Below are 11,295 nucleotides of genomic sequence, written 5' to 3' on the forward strand. Positions count from 1 at the left end.
TACGGAGAAACATGCACGTACCTGGGCAGGGAGGGGCGAGCGGTGCAGTGCTGGAGGCTGTGTGGCAGGCCCAGGCGAAACGTGTGCTGCAGGCCCAGCAGCAGTTGAGTCTTTCCCTCGATCTTGCTCTTTCTTCCTGCCTGTGTCACTTCCTTCCCTTGGCTCACACGCACCCATGGCCGAGCTCGGAGCTCCCGGCGTTAGCGGCCGTGACACCCCCGGTGTGCCGGGGCGAGGACAGCAGGGCCGAGCCTGCAACTTGGGACCAGCTGAAAGCCCAGCCTCTGTTTTTAATTTGTGGGTGAGCAAGGTACCCCAAATACATACCACGTGCCTCGGGATCGTGGAGAGCTCTGATTTTTCTTTGGAGTCTAGAATCCAGGTCGCTTGTGAGTCCCTAAATATTGTGACCAGCATTCTATGACCACCAAGACCGTCCACGTGAAGGACTCCAAACTAAACCTTTTCCAAACCTTTTTTCAGAGCTTTAACAGCCTCAGTTTGTCCCCCTCGCTCTGAGATTTACTCATTGCTCCTGGATCTGCTGATGGTTTGTGCTGACAGTCCCCTTTGCTGTTGTAGGGGTAGATAACACACACACACACTTATTTATTCCATTTTTTCTTCTTTAAACAGATGTGGCATCACATCCTCTATTACAGTACTATATAAAATAGCATCCTGGTTTATAGGGGTTTACAGACTTCCTGTTTTTACTAATGTGCTGATGATTTTACTCTGTTTGAACTTCATTTTTTTTTTTTTCAAAACTGTTTTAATTTCTGCCACTGCAAATACAGGGACTTGCTCAGACCTGTGTAAGAAACCATGTATGAGTTGAAATAAATGCTTTCTGCAAAGGAATAGCTTTCTCTGTGAGTAGCAGTTCCCTTTTATCGATGTTATAAAAATCCTTGAGTGTAGTTTTTGAAACATGAAAAGCATTTCCTGGACAACATCTTTCCCGCACAAAGCAGAACTGTGTTTCCCAGACCTACTGGAGACCTATAGCAAAACAGGGGCTCTCAGTGTGCTTCAGAACTTGCTTCGTGTCCATTTGTAGTAACTTTTGCATTGTGTGATTAATGGGATGCTGCCGCACGTGCTTCTTTAAAGTCAACCTATGGAAATCCTTTATTTTGATGGAAATAAAGAAGTATTCATGCTTCTTAATGTTAAATGCATCACAGCGCTATCCTAACTAGAAACAATTTTTCCATAAGCAAGCTCAGATCAATATTTGACATTTATGTTTGAAAATGATAAATACTCCATCGTTTCCTACATCGCCAACATAGGAATGAGTTACGGAGTGTATGTTTTGGCACTAGAGAGCCAATATTAAAAAATGCATCATCATGTAAGATTCAGCTTCCCCTGAAGTTGCGCTATCAGCCTTTGACAGTATGTTGGCTGTCCTGTTTGCAGGGAGGTGAGGAAGGTTCTGATGCTAGCACGTGTCTACAGGGGACACTGAGGTTACAGGAGTGAGACACAGACCACGCAGCGCCTGGACGGGGGTTTAGGTGCTCCCCTCGGAGTTCAATGGTTTTGCCTATCATAAATCCACAGGTAGCGTTAGCTAATAAATAAATGCACTGTGTAGCTCCAGGCTTTCTTAGGAGATCGGCAGTGCCTGCCCTCTTTGCCCACCTCCTCACACAAAGGAGATGCTGTGAAGCAGCTGACTGTGCACAGCCTGGGCTTTGGACTCAAACCAGCCAGCGGTCGCGTCGTAACCATTGATTCTGATTTTCAAGCCGCGCCATACTGTAAGACACAAGTTCTTGTTCTTTGATTGACGTGATTCCTTGTCATGAGTGCTTAGTTACAAACTGCTTTCAGAGCTGTTTTGCTTCTTGCCCAAAGGAACTCTGCCAAGACAAGCTCTTCTTCATCCTCCTGGTATCTGGCCAAACCCAAACTGCACTGTAGTGGAAAACTCGTCTCCTGGCTCTTGCAGCATGTTTTGGGGGGTGGCACTGCAGGGATATGCCAGTCCATCGTTTGTAGTATTTTGTTGTGCAAAGTCATAGTCTTTGTCTGCCAGGTGGCTCGAAGGCTCTGCTTAATATCCAGCCAGATTAAAGAATAGGAGTAAATTGGAGATGCTCCAGTAAGGTAAAAGGTTAAACGTTCAAATGTACAGTTGGAAACAATTTTAAAAAAGAAAAAATAAAGTCGTGCTGTTCGCTACCTGGAACTTTAACTTCATTCATGACGGTTTTTTCACATTTTCCTCCCACAAGGGGTTACTTAGTGCTGAGATAGATCCGAGCAATTATTTCCTTTGGCTGATGTGCTTTTCAAAAAAGCAACCTCTTGCTTTGGTTGTGTTACTTACACCCCTCGCTCCTTTTGCATGCAGTTGGAATTTCAAGGAGTTCTCTCCCTTCTCTGCTACCACAATGTGGTTATTGTCTCGTGTGGCTTGTCTTGGACAGCTGAGATTTGGTGGGTTTTGATTTGGGGGTTTTTTTAAGTGGCTTTGTTTGCTCTGCTCTGCGTTCCTGTTTTAAGAGTCTTACTCTAATTAACACCTTCTGCAAACACTTTGGGAGATGTCTTTCCGTTCTCTTCTATCATCTGGCCTAGGCTTGGTGTTTCTCTTTTCCTGGTGGTACATGGTGAAGTCCATAGTGAAAGTCTGCTCTAGTGGTTAGTGCTCTTGGAAAGCAGACCTTCTGGGCAGAAACTGTTGGTTGTATCAAAGATATTGTCAGTGTGACTTTAGTCCTGACTAAATAATATATTTACAACCTTTTTACTTTTAAATTCTGGTAGCATTCACTGCCGGCGTGCGTTAGAAGCTGTATGTGTTGCACATCTGTCCTCTTCAGCATTGCAAAAATCTAGTTTGTTATTCAGACTTCGATTAATTATGAACCCCGTCTTCTCATAAAATATAAGCTTCATTGAGAGACACGAACAAATGCATAATGTGAAACTGAAGAAACAGAGTGTCCCAGCAAGTCCCTGTACAGAGGAATACAGATGCGAGACAGTCCGTCACTTCACGTACAGCGACTGTTCCCAGGGCAGCACTTCCAACCGTGGCTGTCCCCTGTCCCCACCAGCACCGTGAGTCACGCAAACGTGCAGCTCTGCTGGGGTTTTAAAGTCAAATTTTAGTTATTTACAGATCTGCCTCAGGAAAGCTCATTTCAGTTGCCAAAACTGATCCTGACTAAGGACGCTGGGCAGACAGGAGGACTCTGGCGTATTGAGCGCTCCCTACCTGAGGCTTTCGTACAAACCGGGTGGGATCACCTTGTCTGTGCATTTAGTAGTTCACGTCGCTTGCAAAAGTTCCAGTCTGTCTTTTTCTCTGCGCTTCATATAAAGTCCTGCCAAGTATCACTTCTCCCCTCAAACCAGCGAGCAAGGGAAGAACACTTTAAACCGGGCATGTCGGGCACCTTAGCTTCAGAAAGTCCTTTTCAGTCACCAGCGTGGACAGGAAACATTTCGGTGTGTGTTTTCAGCAGCCTGGAGCTGGACCTGCTGTGCTGTCCTCTGCCAGCAGACAGAGTTCTGAATGCTCTGCTCATAGATCTTCAAGCCATAAAGTGATCTGCACTTTGTTCCATCAGCTTGTTTTGGGGGAAGAGTGGACTGTGTTGGGGAAATCAGTGCAAGTGGGTTTGAATTCAGAGATCTTCTAAGATAATGCTTTGTCCAGATTTTCATTTTTCATTCTATTGGCCGTGGTTTGTTCCACTAGCAAGTGAGAATTCTCAGTTAACAAGATACAAAATTGGAAAGAGCAGATTTTTACCAGTTTTTTCTTGGCAGAAACTCATTGATTTGTCCTTCCTCAGTGACCTGTGGTGATCCAGCAAATCTGCCCAAGTTGTTCTGGTTGTTGTGAAGTGATTTCAACAGAACTGGGGGCTGGGGATATTTGTTCTGAACCTTAGCATGGCCAGATCCTTCTGCAGCATTGGACAAAGTGACTTGAAATTTATCTGTGTACTAGTAGGTTAGGTTTGGGCTTTTTTAACTAAAAGAGGTTACACTGTATTTGCAAAGATCCTAAAAACGATGGTCCTTCTCTGAGCCAGCAGAAAGCAAGTGCGGAGTGTTACAGCTCGTACTCACCCAGGCAACTTACTACCAAAATTCTTGCACATTGCAGATGAACAAGAGGCCTTGAAATCCATCATGAAGGACCTGGTAGCTCTCCAGATGAGAGGGCGTCACAGGCTGCCTGGATATGATACCATGAAGAATAAAGAGACTGCTCACTCCAACAAACAGGTAACGGGCCATTTAGTGGGTCCTTGAAATCGTTACCTGGGGACAGAAGGGTCGGAGGAGGTTGACAGGGGGTCCGCTGCCTCTGCTCTGGGATAGCACCCTGGCCTTGCTCAGGCTGTGTGCCAGCATGTAGGTTTTTTTATTTACTGACCTTTATGGAGTAGGGAAGGCGCAGTTTTCATCATCTGCAACATCTTAATATTCTGCCTTCCTCCCACACGCGTTTTTGATGGGGTTTGGTCTCTATAAAACATTTACCGAGTGGTTTTCCGGTTTCACAGTCATGTTGCCATTTTTTTTTTTAATGACTTTTATTATTTTTAAAGAAAAAACACAATGCCGGCAGTCCACCCCTCTTGGGCAGCCCTGCAATAACAAACCAGTGTGCCTCTGCAGTGGAAGAAAAAAAAATTCCGGTAAGAAAACTGGCTTCCTATTCAATATTAGCAGTTGTAAATCAGGAGCATGTTTTAAAGTTGTGTGCCATGACCTTTATAGAATTCGTCTAAGCAGACGTGGGAGGCCAGGAAAGCTTTTCCTTGCTAACTCTGTCATGGTGTAACAGTATGATGCACTTTTCATTGTAGTGGAAATAAATTCAGAAGGAAGCAGAACGGTGAAAAGGAAACAAGTATTTCCATTTCCAATGGAAAAGAAGGGCGCTGCAGTTTAGAGCTGCTTGAAGGAGTCTGTTGGTTAATGAACTAATGCTGGTCTCACCTTGACGTGATTCAGACTGCATGAGAGCGTGAGGATCCCAGTGCAAGGCGGTCAGACTGAAGCCAGTCCAAGGACAGGGGATTGTCTGAAAGTATCGGCATTAGTTAAACTAAGAACCTTGCTTCAGTGCAAGAGGAAGCGGCTACGTACAAGTGTCTGAGTAGAGGCAGTGTCCTCACCAGGGAGGATTGTCTGGGGCTACCCAGTCATGTGTCACATGAAGAGGGGAATAAAACTAACCTGGATTTGGGTGTGGGGATGTGAGGTCCGTATTTGAAAAGAAATACTTTTCCCAAGGTAATAAGCGGCAGGGTCAATGCTCTAAACCATCCCAGACGTTGATTCACATACTGGAGAGCTTTTTCATAGAAAAAATGGTTGCACTAGCTTTCTGGTAGAAAGGGAGGGCAGAACAGCATCGCTCTGTCAGTGCGTGCTGCGTATCATTCAATTTACATACTTGAACGCAAAAGCAACAATTTCAGTCGAGAAGTCTTGGTCCATTACTGTCTTTAATAATCCGAGTTACTTGCAGTTAGACTGATGTTACCGGGAGAAGTTGCCCATACCAGTAAAATAACTCTTTGGGTTATATCCTTATTACAGGCTTAAGCTTTTTGGAGCAGGCTTTAAAGTTCCTGCCTGTCTCTTCCTTATGCTTTGTCTGCTCATAATCCACTTGTTTGGCCAGGCTCTGGGATTTCCTCGAATGTGCTGGAGAAATCCGTAGGTGGAGCAGTACAGAATCCTTCCCAAATCACTTTGAAACATAAATTCGGATGTGTTTTCTATCAAAATCTGTAATCACTATTTATGATCTCGCACCACAGGACTGGAACACTGAAGTACTGAGCTGGGATTAGATCCCTTACTCATCTCCTAGGGCAGTTTATGTGAGTCGCTTCAAAAGGTGGTTTGTCCACATGATAGGTTCACCGCTTTCCAAGGAGACAAAGCACCGGCTGTTTAACTCCTCTAGGTTTCTCTGAGATTTAACCACTAGGGTCACTTTGAATAACTTTTCTTAGATCTTCAAAAAATGGACCCAAGTGGCCAGTGTTTGGTCCTTTTCCACAAGTCATCAGGAGGTGCCCAATTTTTCCCCCTTTGTTACAAATTACAGGTTTGAAACGGGGTTGAGAAAGATCCTGTGGTTTGCTGAGGTACCAGCTTGAGTTTAGAAAAGGTTTCCACAGAGCCCTGAAGATGTTTGCGTTCGCTAATGCTCTAATTAATGAGAGCTGTGTCACTTGGCTGCTTCATGACCCAGAACACATCTTGAGGTCAGAAATTTAATCTGAAACATATAAGTTCATCCACACAGTCCTATTTAGCTCCCTTAGACTGGGCTAGTTATAATAGCACTACATTAAAAAAAAAAGCCAGAGCCTTCCTTCCCTGAAAATCCTAATAGAAGGGAATCGTTTCTCCATCTGTTATGTCTAAGAAACAACTGTTTCATCACTAGTTGGCTGCTGGACGTCTTTTGTGGTTGTTATTCCTCTGCTGTTTGTTGCATTTTCCCTTTCGTGTTCAGTTCAAGTGAATTCTCTGGAGTTTGCTTCATTTTGGTGTCACTCTAGAGTAAGTTCTTTCTTTTCCCACATCTGAGAAAACATCTCTGGTGAAGTTACAGGTCAGCTCTGCCCCTGCAGATGTTGGTTGCTCTGGCTGGGGTGCTCGTTTGCCCGGATCCGTCCCGTACCTGTGGTATGGCTGCAGGAATACCGTGTACTCGCAGGGGTTGCCTGGGTCCCTTTGAACTGCATTCTTGACCACTCGGCCTGCCAGATACTTCCTCTAGCTAAAGAGCATTTCCTGGCCACGTTTTTTTGAAGTTCCTAGATGTATGATTGCCTATTGTCCCAGGCTTTCACAGATGGCTTAATCTATTCCAATCACATAAATTGTGCAGCAGAAATTATGGAGTCTTATCGGAGCAGATTTTTCCCTTTTATTTTTATCTTTGTGACCTAAATTGGGATTTGAACTTCTGTCTCCAGAGTTGAAAGTTCAGCGTGTTGGCTCTTCCGTGTCACATAGCACCTTCTGAGCTTACAGTGAAGGCACAGGTTGCACGGTCAGTGCTTTTAACCCTCTGCCGGATGTGGATGATGACCCCCTTTGCACTTCAAACCATGACGCAGAGTTAACTTGTTTGTAACTTCATAGATGGAGTTTTGGGGGCTTCGTTTTTGCAAAAGCAGAGATTTAGGCTGTATCTTGAGAATAAAGAATGTAGCGCGTTCCCTGTCTCTATTTTTTGCTGGAGCAGAAAACAATCTCGCTTTGAGAATGCACAAAGAAAATCAGCGTCAGTTCAGATGAATACGCAGCTGGCCTCAGGGTTAAAGACATTTCGAGTTCAAGTATGTTTCAGTGTCCTCTGCTGAAGTGATGGTTAACAAAAAATTACCCTTTCCTTCCCTTTCTCCTTGAGCAGTTTCTCCATCCCTCACGGTGCTGTGCTTACACGGCAGCCCCTTGGTGTCCACAGTCTGCTTCAGCGCCCGTGGAGACGGGTCTCAGCCTTGCTGTGTTCTGATGAGCCTTTTGAGGAGTCAGTCACCAACTGACCTGCTTTGTCTGTGGGCCTTAAAATCAGATTCTGATCTGTTCGTGTGCTGTTACGTTTGCCAGAGTTCCATTGTGAACTAACCTTTTGTTCTTTCTTCTGCAGAATGATGTAAGGATAAAGTTTGAGCATAACGGGGAGCGGCGGTAAGTCTGTCTTCACTGCTTTGATCCTTTGCTTAGTGGAATCATTTAGTCATCAGTAATTTAGGTTAAATATTTTGTCGGCTTCACTCCCCTTTTTCCGGAGTGAAAAACACACCATAAAGGCAGTAGCAGCCAGGTCATACACAGCTTGGTTATTTTAAAAATCAGTGTGTCATACAACACCTTCCTTTGATTTATTTCCATAATATCTGTTTGTAAGTGAACTGCAGGGATGTTAAAAAGCTGTCCGGTCTGGAAAAAATTCACCTCGATAGTCCTTTTCAGATATGTTCCCTTTTTGTTTCATTTAACTAAAACCAAATGATCGAATTAGTGCCATTCTTGTTTCTCACTTCCTGATGACCTGTCAGTGTCCTGACGCAGCAAGGGGAGATTCTTTTCATTCATGTAAACGTTTCCTCGTTATTTCCTCTGACACTAGGTTTTGAGAGACTTTCTTTTACAAAACCCAGAATTAACTGCATTAGCATTTTCAGTGTTTACAGTGCTGTTTGCAGTGGATAACATTGCCCAGACGTTTCAGAGGAGATCTCAAAAAGCCCCTTATGTGCCATCTAATTGAGAGGAGCTCTCCGAACTGTTATGGCTGTTCAGTGGCTCTGTGAACACACAGGAAGGCTCCAGGCTTGTTTGCAGTCTCTTTGAGTGTCCTCGTGGGCTCTTGCTGAGCAGAAAAAGGGATCTTGATGCTGGGTTCCAGTTTCCTTTTTTTGAAGCAATTAATGGGATTGTAATCATGAACGTAGATATATGCTGCTCTTCGCAGACATCCTGGGGGAATCCTTTGGTTTCATGATAAAATGCAAAATTAATGTTGATAGTACAACAGTGCAGGTTGTATGTAGTGATCCTAAGAGCCTGTTACTAGCAAAGGCTGCTGGCTGAGCTCCTTAAGCTCCTCCTCAAGTATCCTCCTTTGTCAAATTTAGGGGTTTTTGTTAAAACAGAAAAGCCAGAGGCATTCTTTGCTGGCTGGTAAAGCAGGCAGCAGAGAATAATTTGGAAAGTCTTCCTCAAAAATTGAATGGTTTCAACCACCAAAGTCCTATCTAGTGAATTCTCTCACTAAAAAACCCCTGACGTGTGCTCAAGGAGAAATTTTTACAGTAATCGTAGCTGGGATCTCCTGCTGCTGTTGTCAGCCAGACCTCCTCAGCTCTCCTGTGTCAGCGGCATTGTGTGGGCTACAACAGAGCCACTGTGCGACAAGTCACAATTCCTTGTGATCCCGTGTTGGGAGAAGGTGGCTTGGAAGCAAACTCTTGTCACCATAGTCCTATCACCTTGCATGTCATCTGCCTCAGTGCATTTAAGATGGCACAGAGCTCAGGGGAGAAGAAAGGCTTTTTTCTGAGGTAACATTAAAATGAAAAGGTTGATTGTGCGTTAGTCTAATTATGCAGTTACGCTCGCCTGAATTCCCCGTTCCCAGCGTGGTATGCAATTACAGACAGCAAGCTTGCACCGGGAATGTAAGTGTGTGTGCTTGGTTTCAGAGGAGCTGCCAGATCTAACCACAAGTATTTAAGGTGGTCAGGCAGGAATGGGCTCCTTAAACCCTGCAGTCCATGATTTTGTGTTAGAAAAGTGCACGGAGTTTTTAAACTAATAGAATTTGCGGCACCTGAGAACAGCTCTGCTTTCTAATGCATGGAGTGTAGAATGGGAGCCTTTATAAGGGAGTTCGGCTCAACGGAGTGCTAAATTACATTTGTACGGTGCCAGAGTGCTGTAATTTCATGGATGGGTTTCTTAGTAATATGTAGAAAATGTTATTGCGGGCTGCTTTTTAACAAGGACAATTATATCTAAATAGCTGCATGTTGTAGGTCTGGTAACAAGACGAATCCTTCCTGGGAAGGGGCTGAGGAAACCAGCTAACACCAGAGCTCTTTAAAACAAAAGCTGTGTGTCATGAAAGGATACCGAGAGCTGGCGACGCAGCCTGGATGGACGCTTTGGAAACTAAGCCTTCTGTCCACAGCACGGGCTCAGCACGAACTTGTGTGAGCTTCCCCAGAGGTGATTCAGGGGCTCCCGAGAGTTGCTCAAGCAAGATAGGTCTTGAGTTTCTGTGGCCCGTTCAGGTCTTCCCACTTCTGCCTGATGGCAAAGTTGTTAAGCGGTGCTAATAATCACGCTTTCTGTGGCAGAATTTCAGCTACAGCAGAGCGGAGTCGTTTCGAGTTGCAGCAGCGGGGTAGGCAGCTGTCGGAGTGGTTGAACAGCTGGCGGGAGGACGGTGCCTCTCAGCCTGTCCCGGAGCTGTGCGTTTTACTTGCCGCTGGCGGAGATGCGGCACGGTCTCACGGCCTGTGGAAGCAGATGGGGACAAGTCTGGTTCCGGGAGCCCAAAGGCAGGAACAACCAACCATCTGGGCCTTGTTCAGCAGAGAGATGAGAAGTGGCTTTCCGAGCAGCAGACGTCCTTGGTTTGCTGGATTAGTGGGCTGTAAATTAGAGCCGACATTGGAATCCTCCAGCTCTTGACCCAGGGTATTTTAATCACTGACTCTTCCAAAGAAGGTGAAAATCATCATTTTCCACAGCTGTCAAGGTAGCAACTTTGAGTACTTGGCAGCTCCCTCCAGAAGAACATTCCGGCAAAATAAACAGTTCTAGGTGCTTTGCTGGAATTTCGTATCGCTACTTCGCCTAAAACATTAGAGTTTCTATTCCGAGGTAGGCAAAACAGTCAGAAAACCCAAGAGAAGTCTCCTGTCACTTTCTGAGGAGCACGCGTGAGCCTCGGGGTTCTGCGGGGCTCCCCTAGGCCAGCGGGACCCCTGGCCTCTTGGATTTCTTGCGGTTGTTTGTGCACGTGAGTCTCAAATTCACTAGAACTGGGTGTTTAGTGTGTCACACGGTGTGGGCTCAGCGAAAGCCATCAGAGTAATTTACATCGCTGCATATTGTGAGCGTCACTCAGTCGGTGAAGGTGCCCAGAAATGCATTTCGTAGGAAAAATACTCGTGAGGGAGGAAAGGTGAGGGACTGCTCTGTCTTATGTAATAGTGTGTCTTAGATACCTGTCTCATGAACACTGAATTATTGCAAGTCAGCTGCTCCACTGCTATTACAGCTGAAGCACTGTTCAAATTTTGATCTATTTGGCCTCTGTAATTAAAAAAAAAAGCATTTGTTTTACATAAAGCAAGCTGTGAGTGACAAACAGTTGCACAGTTCCTGTTAGATTTGACTTCACCTCTTGAGAAAAAGCCCTTTTTGAAGGGCACGTCTGCCCTTTTGAAGGGTATAGCCAGTGTAGTGAGCCTGGTTGAGATGTTTGGAGATGTCGTGAGTGGAGCAGAGGGCTAACGTGGAGCTAACGTCACAGACCACCTTCGGGAAAGAGGCTTTTCAGGCTCCTTTGTGTCCTCCTGCTGATGCCTTCCCTCAGGAGTCCAGGGCTCACTTTGCTGACCTTTCAACTAAAACAGTTTTGGACATTTTTAGAGAGTGAGTTTTGAATTCAGGTACGGGAACACTTAAACCAAGTACATTTTTGTTCTTTGGGCCTTCTGCAGCTTTTCACAGAGTGGTAGGAGTTGGAAGGGACCTCTGGGGATCGTC

At 45.2% G+C, this 11,295-nt stretch overlaps 1 protein-coding gene across 2 annotated transcripts in view; it reads left to right on the forward strand.

Moving 5' to 3' along the window:
• Window positions 1–4,144: 4,144 nt before the first annotated feature.
• The window catches only part of MAP3K3 (mitogen-activated protein kinase kinase kinase 3), a 28,798-nt gene continuing 21,647 nt past the window's right edge, over window positions 4,145–11,295 (forward strand). The window contains exons 1-3 of one of the 2 annotated variants that reach the window (XM_010133813.1): window positions 4,145–4,260; window positions 4,587–4,676; window positions 7,661–7,701. In XM_010133813.1, coding sequence (XP_010132115.1) covers window positions 4,165–4,260; window positions 4,587–4,676; window positions 7,661–7,701 — 227 coding nt within the window. In that variant the 5' untranslated portion in view covers window positions 4,145–4,164. The remainder of the gene's footprint in view (window positions 4,261–4,586; window positions 4,677–7,660; window positions 7,702–11,295) is intronic. The other variant, XM_010133814.1, reaches the window with a different exon arrangement.

The sequence above is a fragment of the Buceros rhinoceros genome, unplaced genomic scaffold (assembly GCF_000710305.1).
Source record: "Buceros rhinoceros silvestris isolate BGI_N320 unplaced genomic scaffold, ASM71030v1 scaffold21293, whole genome shotgun sequence".
Classification (NCBI taxonomy): Eukaryota; Metazoa; Chordata; class Aves; order Bucerotiformes; family Bucerotidae; genus Buceros; species Buceros rhinoceros.